This window comes from Drosophila virilis, chromosome 2 (genome assembly GCF_030788295.1).
Source record: "Drosophila virilis strain 15010-1051.87 chromosome 2, Dvir_AGI_RSII-ME, whole genome shotgun sequence".
Taxonomy (NCBI): Eukaryota; Metazoa; Arthropoda; class Insecta; order Diptera; family Drosophilidae; genus Drosophila; species Drosophila virilis.
In genome coordinates, this window is record NC_091544.1 from 27,207,839 (window position 1) to 27,235,514 (window position 27,676).

Consider the following 27,676-nt stretch of genomic DNA (forward strand, 5'->3'; position numbering starts at 1 on the left):
CTACACTTGAAGAAAAGGCACAGCACCAAATTTACAGTATGTTTGGTTTAGGATTCAGGTTGTTTTGCATTTCAAATATCAAAGTATGTTTCGTTCTCGTGAAAAATGCGAATGAGTACAATATTTACATTTGAGTATGAACTTTAAATTGACCCTTTGCTTTACACAAATATAAGCAAAGATAAGGCACAAAATACTTACTAGAAAAATTAACATGCTTGGAATAAGCGTAAAAAGTTCTTAATCTAAGTACTTGAAAAGAGAATTTCTTTCTCAGCTTAAGAAATATCAGCTATACAAATTTATGGTAAAAAAAGTTCTTGAAATAGGTATTTTGTACTTTGGATAACATTTGCACTTGAATGGATTTCAACAACTTTTTCTCTTAGTGTACTTATGCATGTGTAAGTTCGTGTTTGTGTGCGTGGGTGCTTTTGCTATCAGTTTGATATTGCGATTTCGCTGGCAACTGCTATAAATATGAATTTCATGCTATTAGAATTTTCTGTTCATTTTAAATGTTCCTTACAAGCGGTTGATTTTCTCTTACCCAAAATAAAATCAGTGCCGAAAACAGTGTAGTTGAGTGTTTGTGCGTGTGTATGTGTGTGACATGGCTTCAGCCATCAATAACAAAATATAATGTTTAATTCTTGCAACGGCTGGGAAAACTGTAACTTTCCCAGTGCTGAAAATAATTTCTATGGCGACGATGCCAGCTGCTTCTATGAGCCAGACATAAAACCACAACAACAACAACAAGAACAGCAACAGCAACAAAACCCGTCTAATGGCTTAATCTATGGCTGTAGGCCCATTAATGAGCCTGCCGTAAACTTCAATAATGGTGGCTTCTACAATATGCCCGCACCACCAACGCCAGCCTATGCAGGCGGCGGTGTTGCGGCTGGCGGCCTGTACAACGGCTGCTCGAGCCTGGAGCTGTCGCCGTCGATGTCGCGCTTTCATCCTTACCAGCGGCAGGCATCCGATTTTTGCCAGTTCTCGCCGGGCTATGGCCGGCAGTCGGGCATACCCTATGCACGTCCCGGTATGCGGCTGCTCAACCTGGCTACGCCGTGTCGTGGCAATCAGCCCTGGGGCTATGAGCATTGCTATGGCTATGGACCGAGTCAACCGGAGCCCTGTCAATTTACGCAGTTTGTGGATATTGAGGACTTTATGTAAGTGCAGGGATTGGGCGTAGCGTAGACAGCATTGAAATGCACTTGGTATTCGCTGGGTGTCCAGTCTTTCTGTCCATCCATTTGGCTATCAGCGGGCCCAGACTTAATAACAAAACGTTAAAAATGCCAGCATTAGTCGCTTATCACACCGCCCGACAACTAAGTAACCAGAGTGGGCGCACATCTTATCGCGCCCACAGTACTATTATTATACATTAGACATATGTATGAGCTTATTTATGTGCCTGCACAAAAACTATGTATACCCTGTATAGGTCATAGATTGCGAGCAGTAGCTTGAAGCGAGAAATTATTGGAAAATTCTTCATTGACTGAAGCGCAAATTGACTGTAAATCGCAATATTTAATGCTGGTTTCTGGAAAATGCATAGATATTCTCGATTAATACGAGCTGAATTGATCTTGCCGAAGGTTTATCATAGCGTAAAATATCTAATAGCCTGATTTCACTATGCTCAACATTTGTTACATTTACAAACTTCACATTCTGCTATTCCATTAGCAAGTGTCAAGTGTCAAAAGTATTGATTTTTTTAATAAACATCTGATCGGTTTGATCTTTAAATGCGAAAAACTGAGGATTTAATAAAATAAAAATTTGACAAATCTTCGCAAAAAACGTGGTGTTATGATAAATCTTCGCAAATAATGTGGTGATATGGGAAAACCTACAGGTAACATACTTCACATTCACAAAAAATGTAACATTCGTAAGAAATGTAAGAAATGTTGATAGTGAAGTTAGGCTATAAATATGTAAAATGTTGATTGTTGTTCTCATAAATATCTTCTCTTCTATTTGGTTTTTGTTCTACATATAAGTGCCATCTTAAAGAGCTAAAAATTTGAGAGGTTTCGGTCGATGTCGAGAAGAGTTTTTCAAAAAGGAATTATCTAGAATATGAAGCTGAGTGAAGTATTAATAAGTTATTAATGTCGTGAGGCTGTTTACAGGGTAGTTCTTAGTCGGATAATTTCAGCATAAGCATGTTTTTTAGTTTAATTAGTACTTAGCTGAAGTAGTCATTAAATTAACATATATATATATATATACATATATATCTATATATTTTAAATTATATAAAAGCTTAACGTTCGTCTCTCCTGTTGACGTTGTATGTTTCTACATAAAAGAAAGTCCGAAATTTAAAATCTATTATCAATTTAGATTTTGTTATCAGTTTGCACTTACATAATCTATGTGCGTGTGTTGTACACTTTTGATTGCTTGGGTATTTAAATGAGGCCAGTCCTAAGCCCATACGTAGCAAATGTATAAATATATCAGAAATATTTCAGTTTATTATCTATAAAATGTAAATCAAAGCAATAAAATCAACGATAAGAAAGGTGATCTACAATAAAAGCCGAGCGTGTGTCACTTTAGCAAGCTGCTTCAGCATAGATATAATTTTTTTTGAATCAAAAACAAATTTTGTTTTTAAATAAACACAATTTTTCCCAATTTAGTATATTTAATAAAAAAAAGGAAAGTAAAATTAATTGCTGCCGTCTCTCGATTGACGCAGAAGAATGCTTACTTTACATGCCGAAGGCGTGCGACTGCCTCATAGCTCACACACACAAACACCTAATAATGTGTGTGTGCCTGTGTGTCTGTGTGTGTGCGTGTGTGTGTGTGTATCTGTGTGTCTCGCAAAGAATTTGTTTACGTTTGACTAACCGCAAACGAGCTGCACGTTTAGCCATAATATTTGCTTATCTATTGCAATATCCGAAACACCTAATAATATATAATGTATATATTTATATTTGCATTACTTATATTTATATTACTTAGCAAAGCGTCAGATTTATAGCTGTGTTCTGAGTTCTGTTTTTAAGTTTGACCTTAAACTTGGCTTCGACTTGTCTGAAATTTGATTTAAAATAATTTAGTCTTATTTAGACTTTGCTTGTCTTATATATTTGGATATTAACTTTTTAATTGATATTTTATTTTTTAAACTAGTTCATTTTTTGAATTGTTATATTGAACATTTATTTTCTGGGATTTCAATAGGAAGCTTCATCCTTTTATTTTTAATATCTTAATATCTAGAATCTACAGTATTTTTTTTAAGGTCTAGAATTTCTTTTCAGGATATTTGAATTGAAATAGTTTTGAAATGAAATTTATTCTTACCAATTTCTGCATATTTAAATTAAGTTTAAAAATTCGTGCGTTTCAATTTCTGCTTACTTTTAATTGCCATTAATTTAAATTAACATGAAGCTCCAGTTTATACTCAAAATTAACTTAAAGCTCCCGTTTACGAAAATCTCTGCATACAAAATAATGCATGCAAATAAATTTCTTAGAAATAAGAATTTGATATAACTTTTCCTGGAACCCTAGAGTAACTTACTGGACGGAATTGTTAACCTATACCAGGATCTCACTTAAGCACACGGTGTTTCAGATGAGTTCAGATGAGTTCAATTAAATATAGAAAGAACCAAACTAACTTTCTTAAAATTAAGAATTTAAAATACAAGGCTTCTTTTGCATTCCACATGCCAACCTAAATTTGAAAACAATTTTAATTGGCATGCGGTTAGTTAAATCTAATAAATGGATTGTGCATGCGAGGTAATTGAAACACATGAGTGTTTAGTTGTAAATTAATTGCAATTAAAACACATGAGTTTTATTTGCCTTAACTGAAATTTCCATTCTATAAGATTTGGTTAGGAGTTAACAGGTTTTGAGTACCTACATATATATATTTATGTATATATAAATATATTATCAATAGTATTAGCCGTAAGATGCTGTTGCTAGAACTGGTTTAATAATTCTTAGGCGGCTGTCAGCTCTCGTGATTTTTAGCTAGTCGCATTATAAAGATTACGTTACATATAGTTCTACATTGTGCTTATAATAGCGCACGTGCCCAGACTATGCCCTAGTACCCGCCGCGCACCGCTGCCATTGAGCGTCGCTCAAAGGCGGTCGCAGCCGGAAACGCTTAAAGCAACCACAGCAAGCAATAGCAACAATAACAACAACAATTAAAAAACAACAAAACAAAATGCAGTCGCCTTGTGAATATATTAAAAACAATTCACTTCGCCACAGCCGCCCCTCGCATCTTCGGGCCGTTTAAGCAGGCCATTAGCATGCAATCAAAGGCCCCCACTGGGGCGGGGCATGGCGATAGGGTGGCACGATACGATACATTCGAACTGCTGTTTATAAATACTTATTTTTATGTACTTGGGGAATTGTTGTATCAAAGCACTTGCTTATATATTTCAAAACCATTTTGTGTGTTAAATATTAATATAAGAAGTCGAACCGGCAAATGTTGAGATTTTCTTTTTATCTAAAATATAGATAATAACAAATTTTTTTTTCATTAATTGTTCTTATGCTATATATATATATTTATATATATTGCTATTGTTCAGTTGTTGCTTCTATTTAAGGAACATATAGAAGTAAATAATGTATTCTTGATGGACCAGAAAGATTTTTATGAACAAATTCAAATTATTGCCATGCTATTCATATAATAAAGTCTGCTATAAAACCAATGTTCCGTAGCAAGACTTATCAAACTAGTTTTAACAGTCAGATATCGACTTGGCTGTTCACTGATCACGCATATATAATATATATCTATATATGTATATATGCATAGTAATCGATAATTTCGTAATTTGATATGCATATATATACTTGTCCATGTTTTATATAAATATGTTCACAAATAATTTGTATCGAACTATCGACTACTCGTCGATAAATGTCAAATTCGATGATTAGTAAAATCGATTTCTTTCCACCAATTATGTTGCAGAGATATCAACTTTGACAAGCCATCGATAATTCCAGTAAAAATAATTGTGCACATATATTAAACATGCCTGTATATATACATATATATGTAGTATATATAATTATGTAATCGATTTCTAGCCACCATTTATGTTGCATATTTCGAATAATTTAATCGTTTTTACATGCCTTAAAGAGACTTTCTGCATACTCTGCCCAGATGTACGACAGAATTGAAAATCGAAATATTAGAATTTCAGCCACGCTTTTATTTTTTGGTTTAAACACAAATTTAAATATATTTAGACTGGAAAATTTAACGATCGCGCTATAAACACATATTTTTTAAAAGAATGTATATTACGCTGAGGTAAAAAGTAAAGTCTCAGCTAAAATTGTGTGCTGTTTTTGTGTGTTTTGTGTGCGTGGATTGGTTAATGGGAATCTGGGAATAGAGTATTCTCTAGCTGGGAAACTAGGGCTCACTAGACCACATTAACTTAGTATCTCGTTTTCCATAGAAACTCATATTAGTAAAAAGCAATTGTTATCAGGCATTTGTTTGGCCCGATATAAATATTGTTTTCAAAGTCAAGCATTTGTTGCCAATTGCCGTTTGGAAGCAGGAATTACATGCTGCTAAAGAGTATTACAAACAGTTTAGTTTGTCAATTGGGCTGGCCACACGTCGTATGAGTAATGCGATAAATAATAATATTAATACTTTGTTGCTATATTTTTTTTCGGTTTGTCTGCCTGTCTTACTGATATGGCGGCATTGCTTGACATGTAAAGCTTCCAAAAGAAAATGGAATTGTTGACGGATGGGCCGTGGTAGCGGGCGTGTAGGGGGGGGGGGGGCGGTTGTGGGTAAGATCTGCCGCTGTGACGTTTGGCGCTTGTTGTCAAGAGGTGGCTGCTGCTTCGGCCTGGCTTTATATATATATTTTATATTTATTTATTTTTCAAATAGTTTATCTTGTTTTATTACTCTGCGCGACTCGATAATTAATTTGAGTTTTTTGGTCAACTTTTTTGGATTTTTCGTGAATTTCACAAATATGTCGGCATATTTCTGTGCATATATTTAGTTGATGCGATTTTTGCTACGTGCCGCAGCTACCGCAACGTATTTATATAAGCCTTAAAATACTTTTTATTTGGCGACCTTATTTCGCATATTTATTAATACGAGACTATAAACATTATAATGATTATTCGCCAGCAATTGATTTGGCATATTAGTTTTGCGACAGCTCACGAGTTTTTCTTGGCAGCTGCAGTTACTTAGCTGCTATTTTATATATAGTATATATATTTTCGTCAGAATTGGCAGCGCAACGTGTGTTTTGCGTGAGGTCAGTGTACTCTAAACTGTCTAATAAATGTACGCACATAAATTAAATACATATAGATGTATATATATATATATATACATTTGCAATTTGTCATGTGAACTTTAATTTCTTTGTCTTCTTTTTTGTGGGCCAATTGATAAGACATTGGGCATATGTATTTGTTTGTTTAGTTTTCCTTGAGGCACTTTCTAATAAACATGTTTACATATTCCTATCTTCTGTGCAAAATACCGCTTGGAGGTGACTAATTCCCCCGACGAATGCGTTCGGGTCATTCACTTTCCATTGAACTTTCCGACGTGCTAATTGCCTTTAACATGCGTCTCGAAGATGAGCGAAAAAATCATTGCTTTATTTTTTGTTTTTATATTTTCCCTTTGTTTGTCAGCAACTCGAATGGTGTCAAGGCTTTGACTTGTTATTATCTAATTACTTGATGTCATGTCAGCCAGGTTCTGGTTATCTTAAGCCACTGAGCACAGTCCACTTGTCCACATAAGTGGTGCAGTCCACTGCCTGGCATGAACAAGAAGCAAGAGTTTGTGTGTGTGTTAGTGTATGGGCTAAAAGTGAAAGGGTCTTAAATAAATTTCTGCCATTCGTAACACACATAATCGACCTTCTCCTCGATAATATTACAAAATTTCTACCACGAACATGTTTCGAGAAAAAAAGTGTTCATACATGCAAAAGTTGAAGATGCAAAATCTAGAGGGTAAACCTAGTCCATAAAATTTATTTAATCGGTTTACTTTACCTCAGACATGCTCAGAATTCTAGAAAATGTTGATTATTTTAATACATTAAATTCAAATGTATAATTGATCCAGACGGCAATTCAAAATTGTTCCAAATTGTGACGTCACGCGCCAACATTCTGTTGCAGCCAGTACATGTTTCGGAACTGTTCGAATCGGAACTTTTTATAATAAAGCTGCTATAGAAACGCTAGGTCGATAATAGGTTATGGTTTGAAAAACTTCTTGGTTTATTAAGATATCTTGATATTTACCAGAAAGACTACGACTCTTTTATGTGAGCGAAATCTTATCAAGATCTCGCTACTGCACTATTTGAAGAATCGGTCATTCTTGAAGGTCTTGAAGGGTATTAAATTTTCGGCGTCACAAAGATATCCCCACTTTTTTGTTACATATATAATTTTTAAAACTATTAATGAACTGTTCGCATTCAATTCAAAGTCGATTTATAATCATTTTCTATTTTTTGGAAAAGTTTTGGGCTCGTCCCGTGTTTTGGCGCAGCTGCCGTGAACTTTGCCACCTTCGCCTTGCAAGCAAATTTTAGCGAATGTTTTGCTCAATTGAAAAATTAAGCGCTGGCCGCGTCAATTGAATCAAATCAAATAAAAACGCAGCAAATCGCAACAATTGAAATGCACGCATTTCTGCCTACCCAACAGCCCCGAACCTCCTCAGGGTATCGCTCCCTAGCTGTAAGCATGTAAATTTTTGCAAAACCAGTGTAACGACGTCAAGAGTGGTCTACGTGATCCGTTGCAGATCTAGCTTTTCCACTTTGCATATACGCATACTTATGCAGTTGAATTCTATTTGCAGGAATAATGAAAAGCGCAAGGAAAAGTCACGAGATGCGGCGCGTTGTCGTCGCTCCAAGGAGACCGAAATATTTATGGAACTTTCTCAGGCATTGCCGCTGAAGCCCGACGATGTCAATCAGCTGGACAAGGCATCAGTGATGCGCATTACAATTGCCTATCTGAAAATACGACAGATGCTCGAGTTTGGTAGGCTTTTTATTAGCATAATGCCCCATTATAATATTTATTTTATATGCACCTATATATTTTCTTATAGTACCCAATATACGTGAGCTCATCGACATGGCCGACGGGGATGCGACTGCGACACTAGTGAAGCCCAAGGTGGAAAACGATAGCGAGGATTGGCTTAAGTCCGCCGAGGCTAGTCAACTATTGAAGCAGACAATGGATGGCTTTTTGGTGGTGCTATCCAATGAGGGCGACGTCACCTACGTCTCGGATAACATTATAGATTATCTGGGCATAACAAAGGTGCCAACAAAATTTAATATATATTTGTCTTGATACAGCTAATCATAATTATGTATACTTCAGATTGATACACTGGGCCAACAGATCTGGGAGTATACGCATCAGTGCGATCATGCCGAGATCAAAGAGGCGCTTAATCTTAAACGCAATGGCATTGCCGACAAGATCAAGGATGAGCAGCTAATCGAATCGGGCGTTAGCACACATCATCGCGATCTGTTCGTGCGCATGAAATGCACCCTAACCAGAAGCGGGCGCAGCATCAATATCAAGAGCGCCTCCTATAAGGTGCGAATTTAAACTGAAAAACTTAATGCTTGCAAATTGCTTAAAATATATTTTTTCCATTCTGTATCCAGGTTATACACATAACCGGCCATTTGCGCGTCAATAGCAAAGGCGAGCGTGTGCTCATTGCCATTGGTCGACCCATTCCGCATCCCTCGAACATTGAAATACCGCTGGGCACCAGCACATTTCTGACCAAGCACAGCCTGGACATGAAGTTCACCTATGTGGATGACAAGTGAGCCCAAGTGCATAGATCATATAAAGCTATAGTATCTAATATCCTTTTGGTTTTGCTTTCTCAGAATGCTCGCACTGCTTGGCTATCTGCCTGGCGATCTTCTCGAGACGTCGCTTTTCGATTGCCAGCATGGCGCTGACTCGGAGCGTCTGATGGCCACCTTTAAGAGCGGTAAGTGCGCGACTAGGGAAATTTGTATGTCGCTTGCTCATTAAAACTAACTGCTGCTAACTAATGTTAAACTAATTACTTTAATGTACAAATTAAAACGCGTTCTCGTCGTTAGTTTGTGCCGCGTAGCGTAAGCGTACGGGCGGACTGGCACTCTGACTCTTCCTCCGACTGACGGAGTCCTGTTAATGTTCTTACACATCAAAACAAAGTTGTCACTCGTTGGCTTCTTATACTCTAGCTGCGGGTATATCAATTTTATTAAGGGAGATATTGACAATATATAAAATATATATATATAAACATGCCTGATCGGCGTCAACAGCCAAGTCGATAAAGCCATGTGCGATAGCCTATCTGTCTGTTTCTATGCAAACTGTTCTCATGTTTAGGGTTCTTTCAGATTTAAACTTTTTCTTGGAAACTGCATAAATCCGTCTTTTTGTTGCGGGCAGTACATATATCGTAGTCCACCGGATCGTGTCACTGTATAATATGGTTGTCATTGGAAATTAACAGTTAGTATCATAGCCAAACTTATCATTTACTAGTTTTACTAGGCTCTTTATTTGCCAGGAACATTCGATTAGCGTATTGTATAGCTGGCATAGAAATGATTGGTCGAACATTAAGTTTTTGTATTTTAAAAACCTTTTTGTTTTTTTGAAGGATATCAATAATTTCTAGCTTTACTAGACCAAATTGATTAGGTTCGGTCTACTAATTATATAGCTTCCGTGGGAATTGTCGATCGGAAATGGATTTAATTTTATTTCGGATATCTTAAACAATCTTGCGTTTCCCGTTTGCTGAATCTTTTGAGCTTGTGGAAGCATGGAAAGTGGATCAGTAGCCCAATCAAACTCAGTAAAAACGAGCTGTTGTTAGATCCACAATTATGAGCTAAATCTTCTCCATATTAGACTACCTAAACAAACATATAGCTGCTATAGGAACAGTATGTCAAAGTAAATTGCTAGGGTATTCAATCTTTGGTAATTTGGTTGCTTATTTTCTCATCACTTCCTGTCACGCCCTACCCTGCCGTATCCTGCTGCGTGTCTCGCCCGTCTGGTTCCGTTCGCCAGTTACCGTCGCTTGCTTATTGCATTTAATTAGTTGTAGCACACCGTTGGCCAACTCCATCATCCGGCTTCTGCGTGTCCTGGCATAAAGACCATTGTCCAATGCCGTTGCCAGGCTTTGCTTTAATTTCACTTTAGTTGCTAATTAGCTTTAGCGAAACTAAATAAATAAATTGTTTCGGACAGCTTGGCTGTCTCTCTAGGTGGTTTCTGCTTGAGCGCCCAAAAGTTTGGCTGCTCTCAATGTTGTTTTATTTTTTATGTCGCTTGACGCATTCTCGTCAAATTTGGTTTATTAGTTTACAAATATTATTGAAGCTAATTAGTTGGTCTGCCGCGCTTTCTAGTTCGTTAAAAGCTGTATATATGCTAATCTTATCAGTTTGTTTCGTATAACGACAATTGCGCTCAATTTTAAGAAGATTGATTTAATAGTCATTTAAATGAACATAAATAGAAAGCAAATGCGATTAGAATAACTGTTTATTTAAGATAATAATTAACAAGCTGATTACTTGACTAATTATAAAGTCATTTATTATTATTATTTATATTTTAAATGATTTTTCAACAACTTTATCAGCCATTTCTTGATTAATAATACATGTGTGTGCACATTTAAATAAGCGTTTGCTTTGATTTTCATTATATTTTCAAACTCTGCGCTTTAAATGCAATTATTTATCTGACTAACTTTTAACGATTAGGCTTTTGTGCTCAGCTATAAGTTTTCCATTAATCCACAGGGCCCACAATAGGAAGTTTAATATATTTTTTTTAACTGGCAGTTATTTGGTTCATATTGAGTATTCAAAAAGAATTATGTTGATTCAATTGCTTTATGCTTATTCAGATAAATAATCCATAACACAATTTTGGACAGAGACTGTTTAAGATATTCATTTATTAAGTTTTGTTTCCGATAATAAATAATAAATCTTTTTAGTTTAATAAGATTACACTGCAAACACGATTTTTACAAGGACTTGTCTATTATACTTATCTACTTTCTTTATAGAAAGTAATGCCTATTCCACTTTCAAATCAAATCTATTCAAATGAATCGATAATATATTGCATCGATAGCTATTACCAACTATAGTTGCAGATTTTTAGATCGAACGTTATATGCATATTTTTATTAATTAGTTTGGAAAGGTTTAGAAAGATCTAATTTTTAACGATTGTTATCGATTATTGCACACTGATACCTATCCCCCAAGCAGTACAACAAGCAGTGCAACTGCTTACCTCGACAGTGTTTTCTAAAAGTTATGGCTCTCTTTTTAGCTCGGCTCGAGTATTAAATATATGGCTAATTGAAGAAGCGTCAGCTTTAGTCATCAGCCGCCGCCTGGACAAACTTTGGACTCCAAACATTTTGGGTCTCTGTTCTCGCTTAAGCACTTTACTAATTTTTGTCTTCAAGGAAGAATAAATTCCGGCTCTTGTCCTGGCGCAAGTTTCAGCTATTGTTTGCTTATTTGTTGCGTTTAATGGCCGCGTCATGTCGTCTACATTGACCAAATAATGTTTTTGGTATGTTGCTGCCGCTGCCGCTGCCGCTGCACTTAAAATGCCAACGCTGGGCAATAAAAGAGCTGCTGCTGACCATTGTTGGTGCATTGTACCCAAGCAAGAGGGCGCATCCTGGTCGAAGAAAAGGCAAACAAAAAGCTATAATGCTCCAGTCCAAAGTGTCCGACTAGAAGATAGCCTGTAAGCAGCGACGATTTGTCATAATGGAAAGATATACTGTAATAACTTGGGTATCTATTGATCGATCTTTATGAAATATGTACACATTCCAAAGTCCAAGAATATATCTGGGAAACGGGGGAAGTCATACAAAATGTAAAATATTCGTATGTTCTTCACGACAACCATATTCTCATATTCTTCGAGTTGTGGTATTTTTTTTTCAATAATATGAAAATGGGAAATTATGTCGAAAAAAATGACTCATTCCGCGTATTATGTCCGAGAATATATTCAACATCCAAGTCTTCATATTTTTGTAGTTTCATACTTGGCTAGATAGATGCTTTTTTCAAAATGCCATGATACCCTTTAGTCTATCCATTTTCAATGGTAACAGGGTACAAAAAACAAGAAGAAGCAAAGGAATTGTCACTGTACTACAATTGGAATTATTATTGGCTGCAATGACTTTGGCTTCTTGGCGGCAGACACGTTCTGTGCGAAATGACTTTCGGTTTTATGATGCGACATGCATTCGAGCTTGGACACACAACTGGACCCGTTGCTCAGGAATGCAGCTCCAGCTGCTCCGCATCCGGCTCGGCGTGCATATCGCATATCGTTAGCAAAAGTTGCCAGCGAGAGCTGTAAAAATGTCTTTGAAAGTCGTAAAAGTATTTCATACATTTTTGTTTTTTTTTTTCTATTTTTTTGTTGGTCTTCTTCCATTTTTTCTTTTTATTAAGTCTCTCCGCATTCTGATAGTTAGCCACGTTAGCTTCTTGGCTAAGCAGCTGCCACGCCCACCCACACATTAGGAACTTTTCTACTTGGTTTTTAGTTATGTTAGTTGAAAGCTCACTCGACATATTATTGTTTATGAGCGCTGTCCATTTTTATTTCCATTTGATTTTCATAAAGTTGACATGCTTATGATCATATGCGAGAGTGTGCCGTTTGAGGGGTCAGGGCCTCGAACCCTGGGCATTACTCGCTCTGGCTTAAAGCACTTGCGCCCTGTGACAAACAGTTCAATAAAATACAAAATGTGCGGAAAATCGCAAATGTCATGGCGAGGGCGAGCATTTGGAAATCTCGAAAACGTTTTCCACGTTTAGCTGTTACTGCGACTGCTGCTGCGACTGCTGCTGATGTGCATTGAAATGGAAATGCGAAATGGTTTCAATGAGCGAAAAAGAAAAACTGCGAGCATTTCCATGCTGCAAATAAAGACGACAATTTGGCCTCGAGGCGAAAAATTATGAAAAGCAGCAGCAACAGCAGCAGCAGCAGCAGCAGCAGCAAAGAAAATGTGAACAGCATTTTCCGACGCAAAAGTAAATTTAACGTGGCAGATAAATAAAAACCCGCCCAGATAAAGATAAAAGCAGCGCGCGTGGCAAATGTTGTAATAAATTTGCAACGAAAAACAATACCAACAAAAAATGGCGCTGGCAGATTTTGCCAACAAATCGACTGTTGCGTGAGCAAAACTTTATCTTCCCAGCTCTGCTGGCTGTGGGTGTGGCAGCAGTAGCAGTAGCAGTGGCAGTCGGGTGCATTGCCGCGGCATTTGCCAAGGCGTTCAACTTTCAACTCTTGCAAAAGTTGCTGCAGCTCTGCATTTGAGTTTGCCAATGACAGTTGCTGCTGCTGCTGCTGCTGCTGCTGCTTCTGCTGCTGCAGTTACTGCAGCTACTGCTGCTGCATTTGTATACGTATGTGTTTATTTTTAGCACTTTTGACAGACACGTACGCAACAGCAGCGCCAAATGTTGCATGCTACTTGGGGCTTGCCTATGCCAACGAGCAGCAGCAGCAGCAGCTTTAAATGCTGCCCAGAATGGACAACATTTTGCATGGGGCAGTTGCAAGTCAGACTCTTCTCTATACTCAACCTATGCAACTAGCCTTCTACCCTTGCCGCCTTCGTTTACTGCCGCATTTTCAAGTGCAACTTTTGAGTCTTCAGTTTATTTTTGGTAGTTCGCGAGCGGTTGGTTGTGTAATCAACATAACAAGCGACTTGGTAGTTTACGAGTCTGTTAATGCCTTTTACTCACAAACACACACACCTATACCTAGACCTACACACCAACACACATCTAGACGCGCTTCCTGTCTAAAACGCCGTCATGTCTGCGCGGGCAAAACGCTTCCTGTCAAATTGTGTCGATGGGAGATGACAGCGTGAAGTCTTTAATACGATTATTATTTATGCACGCGTATTATTGCTTGGGAACCTATTCTTCACATAAGTACAGTGAAAACTGTCTTGGGCGAACAGCGAGCATCGGTTAGTTAGACAAGTAGAAGGGAACTTGATTCAGAGATAATGCCATTCATTATTATTCATCATTAACAGGAATGTCGCCTTAATGGCGTGTCCATTAGAAAAGTTAATGTGAATACTTTTGCCTTTTTAATTATGATCTTATTATGTTAATCATTCAAGCATAGTCAGAACTGAAATCGAGAACATAATCAAGCCTGATCTAGATCTTGTTTCTGTTCGATAGGTAAATTTGGAAATATAATTTTATTTTTACTTACAAAAAGTTAGATCGAAATCGTATGCTAGACCAGTCACGTATATCTTTGTAAACTTTGAACTTTTCTGATTTCTTTCTGACATTTTCTCACGCTTGCCACACTTGTCACGCGCCCATCGCTAATTCAGCTGTCAAGTCGTTGCACTCATCAGCTCTTGCTAGCACCCCGTGCTTGTCCCCTGCTACGTATTGTGGCATGCAATGCTGATGCCGCCTCAACCGCCCACAGAGTTTATTTATATATATTTTTGTTTCGGGGACTGGGACTGGGTAGTTTTTGGGGGGCGCTTGGCGAGGCGTTTGGGTATTGCGCTTGGCCGCCAGTTTATGTTAATGCACTTAAAATTTCGGGACGAACGCGACAAGAGTGGGCGTGGCAATGCACTGATGGGCGGCGCTGCAGTTGCTGATGCGTCGCCGCATTTTATTACATGCATAATTTCACCGTGGGATCGAGCTGCTAGACCAGACCAGAACCGACCCAGCCAGACCAGACCGGCGCGTCCTGGGCCGACTGCAGCTTGGGCTCACGCTGCTACTCTCTTATTTATTTTGCTGGCTGTGTCTGGTTTGTCTGCGCCATGAAAAGCGCCAACTAATGCCGTCAAAACTAATGGTCCAATTCGAGTGGCTCGACGATGGGGGGCTGCCATGTTGTCCTTCGCCTTGGCTTGACTGCTGCTGTTGCTGCTGCTGCTGATGATGATGATGACGTCGCCGGCGTCGTTTCTAATCCTTGCTCGTGTGGATTGTAAAATTTACCAGTTAATTTTAGCCAAGTTGCCACACGCTTGCATTTGACAAATTAAAATTGCATGAGCGGAAATGCGGCTTAAAGTTTTACCGGATGCGCTGGCGCAACTGTGCGGCATTTCCTTTGAGAGCTACCACAAATAAATTACTTTCCAGCTGAGTGCAGCTGACTCGGTTTTAGCAGCCACAAGTTCAAGGCTAATAGAAAACCATCAAATTCTTTCATTTACTATCAGTTATTTTTATTTTTTTTCAAAATCCTTTTGACACCATTTGTCCAGCCAATCGTTAGCCAAAAAATGCGCATTCATTTTGATGAAGGGCCACACCACACACCCCTCTCTCTGCTCGAACGCTATAACTCAAGATGACAGCTGTGAGGCCCTTCCCCTCTATATGTTCCGTCAAATGTCAGTTTCCATTTCAGCCAAATCAAATAGATGTCTGTCTTGTGCGGTCAATCAGTTGCACGCCAGTCGTAAATCCCAAAAATAAGACATTCGTCTGCGGTTATTCGATAAAAGTCAAATACTGCATGGATTCTTTTAGTTTAATAATAATTTCGGTTAAGAGTTTATTCATTGCTCGCTGTGGTCAGTCGTTTTTATTGGCGTAGTTTCATGAGTTATGCACAGTTTATGATAAATGTTACATAAAATGCTTAAGAGATTGTTCCTAAGACAGCTGTAAGAAGACAAATACTTAACTATAAGTTAATCATAAAATTGATAAGAGAACGGAAAGAACAAAATGAATGCCAGTTTTCTAGGGTTATTTAATATATCAATGTTTCTAACTAATAATTTTCAAGAAAATGCTTACACCAGACGCCTAACTCAGCGTTCAATTTAAAAGTATGTAGCACAGTTTTGCACAGAATATACAGGTTTTGTTATATATAATAGTTTTGTGGCAAATCGATATTTATCGATTACAATATTATGTTTAAATAAAGCTTTAATATATGTGGTTTAGCCATATTAATGCTTTTTAAAATATATAGCCCTGTGTTTCTCAGGAATAGCTTTTAGATAAGTCATGTATTATGAAGTTTTCTTTATATATAGAACAAGTTTACACATAATAAACCATCCGAGAGTCGTCTAAAAAATCTAAAAAATATACAGATTAAAAACATTTAATGAGCTTCTGCTGATCGCTTTGATGTGTCTTAAAAATCGTGCGGCTTATGGTCATAAACCTCCAAAAGTTTCGCACAGCTTAAGTTGTCTTTTCTTTTAAGTGCATTTTACAAAATTTCCTATTACTTTCGCATAAGTTGTCGGAATAGTTGTTGCCAGCAGTTATTTATGCTATTTCCAAATGGTGTGTTATAAATAGCGCTACAGTTTGAGCTGCCTCAAAGTAATTTGGCTAATGTTAATGAATTTACGTCTGCCTTTCAGGAGCAGCACAAAGCGCGCGTCTTATCTGTTAACCTGTTGATTTATGGGGGCGGGGCCCAGTCTCTGGGCGCACAGTGTTGGCCCGGAGTCGAAATGCCAGCCAGCCAGGCAGCCAGCATTCACTTCATTTCGCTAGTGTTTATTAAATATGCCGGCAATTTCCTGGCATTTGTTGGCATTTGCGTTTCGCTACGTGGGGCAAATGTTAATGGTGGCCTGCCACACAGCAACAGCGCCTTGAGTTATGCACCACTTTTCGGTTGCATCCTCCAAAACGTAGCGCAGCAGCGCATTTGCGCAGTTTATTTCATTAAGTTCATAAAAAAAGAACAACAAAATTGAGGCGCTGGCTTGACTTGAGGGCAACAGTTTGCACTTGGCAAGTGGAAAAGCTTGTTGTTGCCCACAATTCTCCAGTGCTTTGTATACCCTGTAGCCATTAGGCGGTGTAATATAGCTGTGAGCGTGTTTTCAACAGGCAGCCGAAGTTAAAATCAGGCCCATTAATAAAGCTAGCTGAAATAGCAATATCCAACTATATGTCTGTAGGCGTAATGGCATCATTCTCAGACTCAGAGAGCTAGAGTTAAGTCTAAGGTTTTTATAAAATCGATAAATCGATAAAAAAAATCGATATTTAAACACACATTTTAAGGCACTGTATTGAGGTGCTAAAGTGTGATTTCTCGTCAAGCAAACGCCCATGAATTTAAATTGAGATTAATGTTTTAAAAGCTTTCCGATAGATTGAGTAATATCGATCGATGTATCGATATCGATATCTGTAAGTTATATCTAAAGCTTTAGTTAAGAAATGTACATTAGGTACAAAATTTGTTAGTAGGTTTTCATATGGAATACGCGGTTAGATTATGCTTCTTAGTATCCTACTTCCGCTGGCTCCATTAACAACTTATCGATATTCATTAAAGTTTAAGACGTTCTTAGGTGCTTTCTTTTTGTACAGCATCTAGTTAACTGTCATCTTTAGGCTTTGCAAATTATAGGGCAATCGAAATTTACTTAAAAATATGTTTATTATACTTATAAGGGAAATTTTAGAGGAAATAGCGGAAGAGCTTGCTGCATATGTATTTGAGTGTGAGTGTTCAATTAGAAAGCTGCTAACAGGGTATAGCGTAGTCAGTCTGCTTGCGACTGGCACAGTCCAACTTTATGTTGGTTCCTTTCCTTTGGCTTACCTTTACAGCTCTATTTACAGCTGCACTAGCTGCTTAATCCTTGGCTGGGCAAATATTTCATTTCATTTCATTTCGTTTAGTTGCATCTATTTGTGCGGGCAGTGACTTATGATGATGAATGTAAATGGCAAGTGCCCGGGCAGCCCCCCAATTCATATTAATCCTGGCCTCACTAGCCCTCCCCTCAACTGTCGGCCTTTGCACTTTGGCAATTTTTATATGCTTTAAAGGAAAAATAGAAGCAAGGCTCACAGTTGAATGCTGTACGTGCTTTTGGCCATTGTCACGTCAGAATTGCATTGCATTGTCCGCCCTCGGCCTCGTCTCGTTTATGCAGCTAACAAATGTGGCAAGAGTAACCCGTCAGCCCGTCAGCTCGTCGCCCCCCCCCCCCCCCACTACCCCTTGGCATTTAAAATTAAATAAGCATTCAATTGAACTGGAAGATAGTAGCGCTGACTGCATTCGGCCCTCTAAATGCGTTAATAACATTTAATGTGCGTGCACTGCATGCCATTTCTGCCATCCGTCCCCGCCCCTCAGCCGCACCTAAACCCCGCTAATGTAATTTGGTTAAGTTAATTTCGATTCTTGTGCGCTTTTATGGCAGTTGCCAACTGGCTGGCTAATTGAGTTTATCGCCGGGCAAGCGTTCAATGGCCGCTCTACGATGCTTTATCCTGGCCATAGTTTAGATATATGCAGTTGCACCTCTTTTAACGATGCAGGCGCCTTGCATCACTATCAGATTTGCTTGTGCTCCTCACCTATCTCTGCCTCCGCCTCCTGCAAGTTCGCCGCTTTTGCTATCAGCGTCTTTGCATACTTTTCTGCTCTCAGTCAGTTGAAACTTTGCCGTTTTGCAAGTTTTTCGCAAGTCTTGCAGAAAATTATACAAAAGGCAAACGTGTTGTGTGAAGGATGGCAAGAGTGTGTGTGTGGGGGGGGGGGGGGGGACACTGTACTGTACTGTACTGGGTAGGTGTGATTCCAGGGGTGTGTAGTGCTGCATGCAAATATGCATTTGATTACACGCCAAAAACTTGCAGCCAAACAAAGGCAATGCCCAAAGTTGTGACAATAGCCGCGCACAATGGAGCAAATACGATAAAAAACTTAAAGCTAGACAATTTGTTTTTAATTTATTAATTAGTTGTATATACATTTTTATATAAATATATATTTTACATATATTTTTGTATATGGGTTACAAAATATAATATCTATATTTCCATATATTTTTATATATTTTTGTATATAATTGTACATATATTTTTTATAATTTCATAATAATTATTTTAGTTCATTTATTGTCAATTTAAATGTATTTTATTAAGATACATTTCAAGTTAAGGGTCTGTGGATAAAATATATATATCATTCGACTTTGTTAAAAGTGTCTGAACCGCACATTTTGTCGACCCACAGATATTTTATTATTATGATTTCTGTTCTACCAAACACTGCATTGTAGCTAGAAAAGTCAGAGAATAATTGGGTCTCTATATTTACAATCTGTTTGATCTTGTTATATGCCGATTTCTTGAGATTTTATTTTCTGAAGATCAGCAAAAGCTAGCATAATTTCTTCAAACGTTGATACATTATACTTTGGCAAATCGCAAAGACTTGACAGTTCTGTTTAATTTCGCTAACTTTTCATAAGCATTCGCACCACTGTGCGCCGCCGCAAGAGCCGCCACCGCAGCCGCAGCCGCAGCCGCAGCGTGTGGAATGACTTTTTGCCGTCGCTAGCGGGCGGCATTTAAGACGACAGCCAAGCAAAGTAAATTTGTGTGTTTATTTGCAAACCCCGCGGCGTGCGGATCTCTCTCTGTGGCTCAACTTTGCACATTTTGCAGTGCCACAACTAAAGCAGTTACAGCAGAGTGTTAGGGGTTGGGCCAGGGGCAGTGGGCGGTGCACAAAGATAGTGCCAAAAGACACAAAATGTCAATCGGCGAAGTGGAAAATTTTCATTAAATTAAAAAAGCGCACACATTTCACACACACACACACACACAGAGACAAACCGAAAATTGTCGACTAAAGAACAAACGCAACTGAATAGAGAAAAAAAAAAAAAACTGGAAAAGAAGAAAAACTGAGAGAGGGAGAAAAAAATGCCAATGAATGCGCAAAGTTTTATGTTTTTGGCTGCCGGGCGGAGATTTTCTTTATATTATTTTTTTTTTGTGCATTTATTTTTTAGTTGAACTTTCACTGTATTAGTGTGTGTGCGTGTGTGCTTGTGTGTATTGCTTTTGCCAGACAGAACGTATAAATGTGCTTAGGCAAGCGAAAAGGGTGCGACAAGCAAACAAGTAATGCTGTCAAAAACGATGAGCCTTAAACTATGCAACAGTTTTTTGCTCACACAACCTCCGCCCCCCTATCGACACCTAATTGAGCCGCGCACACACACACACACACACACACACCTTCACACATAAACCCCTTTCCTTACATTCAAGCAAAATGGTAATCTGCTCAGCCAAAGCAACAGCAGACCATTTGTCGCAGCTCTGAAAACCTTTTTGCCCACAATTTGTTTAACAAAAAGCCTTTTGACTCTGCCAAGCAGCAGGTCCTTGTCACAGTGGCAGGGGCGTGCTGCTGCTCAATCAATCAAAAGCTGCTTGTGCCTTTGGTCCTGGCTTTGATCCAGCGGCGTTAAACAAGTCGTGTAAACTGTCGAAATATTTGCGACACCCCTGCGAGTCCGTTCACCTCCTCTCCAAACAAATTCCTCCCCCTCTTACCCACAATTACGGCCGTTGCTGTGGGCGCTGATTGTCAAAAAGTTTGATTGCTTTAATGAGCTGTTGAGCTGTTGGGACATTGCGCATACGCAACGTTGTGCCAGCCAAATTATGCCAAATTGTATATATTTTTTGATATGCTTGACGTAAGCTGCCATCAATATCAATTTCTCATTTTAGCTGCTTATCTTGTTTGTTCTCCTTTTAATACCCTCTAGTCATAAAATGGGCAAAGTAAGAGTATAAATTCATTGGGCAAATGAATGTGATTATTAACGCTGCATAAATATTGTCTGCCCAGGCGTGTCGATGTCGATGTGTCTGCATGCGCGGCCGATGTTGATTCAACATTTATCGAGTATAACTCGGTTTCTAACTTACATTATTCAGATCTGTTGCGTTAGCTTGAAGATCGATTGATAACCTGACTTTTTAAGCTACTTCATTTTAAAGCATATAAGAACCGCAGTGGGCTCTATTATTCTATTTGCAATTCGATTTATTTTTAAAAAATGGTTGTTATATCACTTACTTTTTGAGTCGTTTTTCAATATTAAAGAGGCTAGAATCAATAAGAAATTCAAGATTACAGATTCTTATATGAGGTTGCTTTCGAGTTTCGATAACTTGATTGCAATTCGCCTGGAATTCGTAAAAAATAAAACATTCTAACCTCACATTTTCGCGGTATATCTTGTTCTTTTCAGTGCATGTAAAAGTAAGAGGGACCAAATTTGGCATATTTGTACTCCTCTTATAAATGCAGCTCAAAAGTTTAATTCGAGTATGTTTTAGATAGATCGATATAAATCGATTTCTAACCTCACTCGTGTAATTTCCGCATTGCAAATAAGTCGACAAACAATTCTCATGTAATGTTCTACGTCCCCCCTCCCGCTCAAGCAAGCTAGGGGTGCAGTCGATTTTGGCTCTGCCTTACAGGGTATTCACTAGTCGAGCACTGCTGTCATTTTTACTTTGATTCTCGGTTTGTTTATTTACTTTTGTTTCTTTTGGCCGGCGTTAATGTGCTTACATGAAAATCGTTTTAAATTGTTGTTTTTGGCGCTGTCCGCGCTCTGTCATTGTCAATTTTGTGTGTGTTTTTTTGTCTGTTTAAAAAAGCCGCCCGGAGCTGTTGTATTGGCCTGTCCTATGTAGCGGGATCCTGCCACAGCTTTAGCTGCCCCAATCGGCTTCTGCTTCTGCTCCTGCTGCAGCATGTTGCGTGTCAGCTGCGTTGCGTTTTCTTTTCTCTCGCCTTTTTTCCGCGTCATTTTCTGAAATTGGCATTTAGTGTGCGACGAGCGGGATTTACACACGCACACACACACACACACACGCACAACCATCTAGATTGAGCTGCCTGCGTTTGGCTGTCTCGCAATGGTTTAGTTACACAATGGGTGCATTCACCTACGCGATGCCCCGCTGTGGATGCCACACGATGGCTTTGCCACTGACTGTGGCCCTGACGCTGCTTGTGGCTGTTTGTCTGACGCGTTTCCTGAACATGGCATGGCCCCAATGTGTGTGTGTGTGTGTGTGTGTGTGCGAGTGTGTTTGTCTGTGTGAAAAGTGTTGTCAGTATCTGTTACTGCATCGCTGCATTTGTCTGTGCAACCGCTCACATTTCGTTTATTAAATGACAGCACGATATCTGCAAATGAAATTTTCCTTCAACGCATTTAGACGCTGACGTTGTCGTCGTCGCCGCTGCCTTCAATTGCTGAAATTGACAGTCAGACAGATAGATTGACATTTAAGCAACACTTTTGCATTGAACGCATTTAGACGCATCATAAAATTTTGTGTTGTGGCGCTTCGCTCTCCATTTTTTATGTGCCACAGCACTTTGGCTCGAGTGCCGACAACTATTGCATACTTTTTGGCTTTCCAGCTGCCCATTATGCTCATTCACAAAAGTGGCATATATATGTATGTTTAGGTTTTGTATGTGTAGTGCCTGTATAGCACAGGCATTTGCTTTATTTCTATTTGTACGTAACTCACAAAATAGAAAAAGTTTTCAATGAATAAATTATAGAATTGTCCTTTTTATTTTTTTGCTTCTGTTGGCCTTTTGCATTATTTTCACAGTTTGAAAGCTTAAGAATTTAAAACTTATATTGGGTAGGAATTTTAAATATATAAGAAGCAAACAGATAATCCCTGCATAGAACCAAATCAACCTAAACTTAAATTCCTTTTTATTAAAAAAAAATAAACACAGACTTGTATATGAAATCATCACAAAAATCTATAAAAGAGCAAATTGAAAAAGAGAACCGAGAGTAAATGAAAGACTGAGTGCAAGAGAGCAAGAGTTTAAGCCGCGAAAAAGTCTATTTGCTAATGGAACACTTGTAAGCATTGGCGAAACCTTGTAAGCCTTACTTAAATTCATGAGAAGCGCATAGAAGGGCCCTGTTCTTGTAATTCGCAACGTAGCAGGGTGAATAGTTATGATTTTTGATAGTATTATTCATTAAAGAACTATGAGAAAAGCGACTAAAATAGTCTTTCTCAAAGAACGCTAACATGTTTCCCTGTTTGAGCTAAAGGTCTACATGGGGGCGCATAACCTGCTTTGACGCACATCCGTCCCGAGTTGGGTTGAATATGATATATAATTGACCTGTTGTGATCTTACACGTAATAAAAGACTATTTTTGTCTTAAAATCAATATGGTGACAGACCTCAAAGTCACAGCTGAACATTATTAGGTGAATATTACATATATATTTGAGTTATGAGTGAGACCCAGACTTTTGCTGGGTCGTGCCTTGCGTGTCGGCTAACAGGACGATTGAAAATTAATAAATCATCACAAGTAATGGATATTTTTTTCCTGGAATGATGCAGCAGAGTCATCAAGCCGTCAGTAAATTATTAGCAACAAGCTTCACGGAGCAAGTAAATAAGAAAACAGAAGAAGTAGAAGATGAAACTAGCAAGAAATCTCTGTAGAAATCTTAAGCAAGTCCAATTAGACGTTTTGGCAAATGGACAAATAAACATCAAGGCAGAAAAAGAAACAGGACTAGGAACAGGATAAGAACACGACCGAACCAAACTAATTGTACAACATGAAGCAGCAAAAAAAGGCAAAGAAACACCAGAGAATATTGCAGTAAAACTTTTCATGCTTTTTTTTCTCTCTCTACTCCATGCAACAATTGTTGCAAGTCAGTTGGCGCCGCTAATGAAAAACGGCAGCACCGGATGCGGGCGATACTTGGGAGGGGTCCCATTAAATTTTGCTTAATAAAGTTGCAGCTGGCGAGAAACAAAAAACAAGAAAAAAATAGGAACCCAGGAAAAAAATGACCAAACATCAACACTTAATTGTTTGCCTGGCTGGCGTCTAGCAGAAGTGACTGGCTGTGACTGCGAGCGTGACTAACAGTGACTGGAAAGGCGCGGAGGTTGCTACGTGCCGAAACTTAACATTTCCGCGCTGATTGACGGCCCGTGTAAACATCAACAACAAGACGATTGACTGACTATAAAAAAACAGCTGCTTACTGTAAATACTCATTCACATGGGCCTTATTGTGCATACTAGAAGCACATATTCAAAATAAGTGAGGCGATAAATTCTAGTTTTGACAATATAACCAATTAGCTCAGTGAGAGAATTTTTGAAAAGTTTATGCTCACAATAAACTGCAATGGTGGCCAAATATAACGAAAATTTCAAATAGCAATGTCTACATAATATATTGCTGTTAAGTTAACAGAAGAGTTTTTACATACTATTAAAATAATGGGTTTGAGGTGGAACAAAAAAAGCTAAAATAATAGAGCCTTAACATACTAAGCCGGTGCTCAATGCCTGTTGAGAAAAGAGAGATAATAAAGCAAGGTTTGTGCGCTTTATATGTCCTGCTTTCAAAAAAACATTAAACAAAGTCTAACATAACATAACGTTAACATAAGGCTGATACTAATATTGTCTACATAAAAGAGTGCTGTTAAGTTAACATATGAGAGTTAAAATTAGCTAATTGCACTTGTTAAAAAGTCGACAATTTGTCTAACTTTCGCAGAAAACTTTATTATTAATAAAGTTAATATATTACTATAAAGAAACCCCTTCAAGTACTTGTAATTGTGCTTGTCTCCATGGAGATGAGATTTGTTCTTTTCTCTCATACTCTTGCCCTCTTTCTTTTTCTCTGCAATAGATAGACTCCCATAGACGCGTTGATGATGTCTTTTCACGCTCAAATTGAGTTAATTAAAACTGTGGGTGCAGCTGAGATAGAAAAGAACCGACACCTACAATTTTAGACAGGTGCGTGCTATGCGCCGAGTGTCGTCGACAAAACCGAATTAATGAGCAGGGCGTTAGAAATGGTATTGGGAAAAGGGATGGGGCGGACAGGGCGGTCGGTAGTTAGGGGTTCGTTAGAAAACTGGCAATGAATGAATGTAATGAAATTTAAATACACGTTTTGCCAGCATTGCGGACATTTTGGCTTATTTGAACGGGAAACGTTGGCGGCGGCCAAAATGATTAAGTTGCTGATTTCAGCAGACACTGGCAAAAAGTTTTCAATTACCCCGCATTTATTTTTGTTAAATTTTAATTAGTGTGCACTGTGCACGGTCGGGGGAGTCGGCTCTATCTAGATTTAAGCGGGGTAAAAAAGTTACAGCAGTTCTAGCTCTTAATTTGGGAAATTAATTGAGGAATCTGAAGAATGGGACGAGAGGCGAATAATAAAGCTTAAACTTGTAAAATTCTATTCGCTTAAAGTATTTAAACTCATACGGTAGATTTTTATGGCAAAATCGATATTTGCCGCTATCGATTATTGGCATTTATTTAAAAGAAAACTCTTGCGAATGTTCTTATAAAAAATATGGATATTATTCTAAGTATTTCACATGTTCGGTAAGCAGTGCAGCTATCGATTACTTATGTTACTCGATTAAAAGAGAACTATTGAGATTTAGATTATTTTCCTTTGTCACGATAATCCATTTCTAGTACTATAAGATTTATAGATATACTTATTGATAACAACTGCTTTTTTTTTGCCTTACCCAGTCTTAACAGGGTATTCTCTAGTTCGCATACTCTGGATTTTATTCTTAAAACATGCTTTTGTATTCTTATTTATTTGACTTCTTTAAAATGATTTAAATTTGCCTCGCGAATAAATAAATATTGACTGTGGCACGTCGCAATGTAGGAAAAACTCAAGTAAATATGCAAATTCTTTGACTTTTGTTTTCAATTAACTTTTCTTCCTTGTTATCTTTTTCTTTATTTTTTTGTGCATTGTTTTTCTTCTATTTTTCTTGTCACTGAACGCGCGACAATGGCGGAATGCCTCATTCCCAGTTATAGACAATTTTCCGCTTGGCGGGAAGTGATTTTTCCGTGCATGAGGAAAATTGCCGGTAAAAAATGTTGTTGGTTTTCATATTCAAATAATCAAAAACCAAAGTTTTGAATCAAATTAATTATCAAAAAATATATTAAAAACCAATTTCAGTTTGAGTTTTTGCAGTTTTTCTTAACCGTTTAAGGTTTAGGCTTATAATAAATAATAATACGGAACTTCGAAATTAAACAACTTTCAGTTACAAACAAATTTCTGTTATATTTTATATTGAGGCTAGGCCACAAAAGTGCTTTGGCTACTTGGCCGCAGCTTCCAGCTTGGAAATATTTATGCAGCTTTATGAGCGTCCAGTTCATATTTTGAGTAGTTTTTAATGGCTTCACCGCAGGACAAAACTTTGTGACTCGGTGAACGTCGCCTCCTCGTTTCTGGCTTACAAGGACATTTGATTAGTTTCCCTTAGCCAGTTAGTAGATCCACATGGAAGGCAGGCCAAATGGGCCGCAAACATGCGTGACAGGCTAAGCTGCGGCTCAGCAACCACAGCGAACCGCACTTACTTCTTATTCGTCTTCTTCTTCTTATTCGTATTGTTGTTGTGGTTCTGGCTCTAGGAATTTGGCCACCACCCACTGCGCTGCTGTGTTGGCCATTAATTTTGCCTCTTTGCATTTTGCCCACACAGGCCACATAAAATATGCCCAGCCCCCCAAGCCACAAAAGTTGTTAGTTGGGATTCGTTGGGTGGTTGGGCAAGTTTTATGACTCGGTCTAAAGTGACAAACACATGAAAACAGAAAACGCGTTGACTTATCCAACACGCAGTTCCTTTTTATTACGTTGACATATTAAATTCGATATGCAATTTGAGAATTGAAAATTGATTCCAATAGTAAAGTTCAGGTTTGTCGAATAGATGTAAGTTTATTTTTTACATTGAACCCGATAAAAATGATTAAATTTGCAAATTGACAGGCAGAGGGAAGCGTATCCGACTCCATAAGAGCGACTAGCTAATTCGATCCACCCACGTTTTTACTGTATTTCAAAGTAAGAACACGCCTAAAGGATACTTCTATTAAACGAACAGTCCTCTTGGGCGGGCATTTTAAAACAGGCTATGCGTATTCCCCCTCTGTTGAGTGGAGAGTTTTCAATAAAGTTTTCACAATTTAGAGTCTCGTACGATGAGACATCGCCTCAAAATATCGATAAATAACAATTTGAAATTCGGTACGTTCTTGTTTAGTTAACCCAGATAATAAATAATTAATTTTTATCATTGGATACAACAGCTGAGACAATCTTGACGCGTTTTTAAGCAATTGATCAAAATCGATATCGAATTCTGTTTTTGAGCAAATATCTTAAGAGTTGGTTTAAGGTTCGGTTCATGGTAAGAACGAAAATTAGCTTTGAGTCTGGATGAAAGGAAAATACTAGTTTCAAAATGCTCTACTAAATATTTAGTGAGGTACTCTAAACAGTTCTTACCTAATCTAACTGTTAACATATTTAAGTTTGGATAGTAAATAAACGAGTACGTGTTTCGTTTCAGCTATAGCAAATATCCATAAGTTTATGTTTATCCATACTTATATTGAACACAGTTAAAAAACACATTCGATTTGTTGCGTATTGACCAGATTTTGAGTTAGAGCCGCTTATCGGGCTTTGTTGAACAAAGGACGAACGCCTTTAAGGCAGGCACAAATCCGTGCACTGTTTTGGCTTGCTTCAGAGCAGTC

General features: G+C 38.1%; 1 protein-coding gene across 3 annotated transcripts in view; it reads left to right on the forward strand.

Annotated features, from left to right (window-relative positions):
* Window positions 1-27,676, forward strand: part of sima (HIF-1 transcription factor component sima) — a 105,634-nt gene that overhangs the window by 9,295 nt on the left and 68,663 nt on the right. For 2 of the 3 annotated variants that reach the window (XM_070207344.1, XM_070207345.1), the window contains exons 1-6: window positions 628-1,184; window positions 7,931-8,118; window positions 8,189-8,406; window positions 8,470-8,694; window positions 8,766-8,932; window positions 9,000-9,106. In XM_070207344.1, coding sequence (XP_070063445.1) covers window positions 643-1,184; window positions 7,931-8,118; window positions 8,189-8,406; window positions 8,470-8,694; window positions 8,766-8,932; window positions 9,000-9,106 — 1,447 coding nt within the window. In that variant the 5' untranslated portion in view covers window positions 628-642. Of the gene's footprint in view, window positions 1-627; window positions 1,185-7,930; window positions 8,119-8,188; window positions 8,407-8,469; window positions 8,695-8,765; window positions 8,933-8,999; window positions 9,107-27,676 lie in introns of those variants that run through there. The other variant, XM_070207346.1, reaches the window with a different exon arrangement.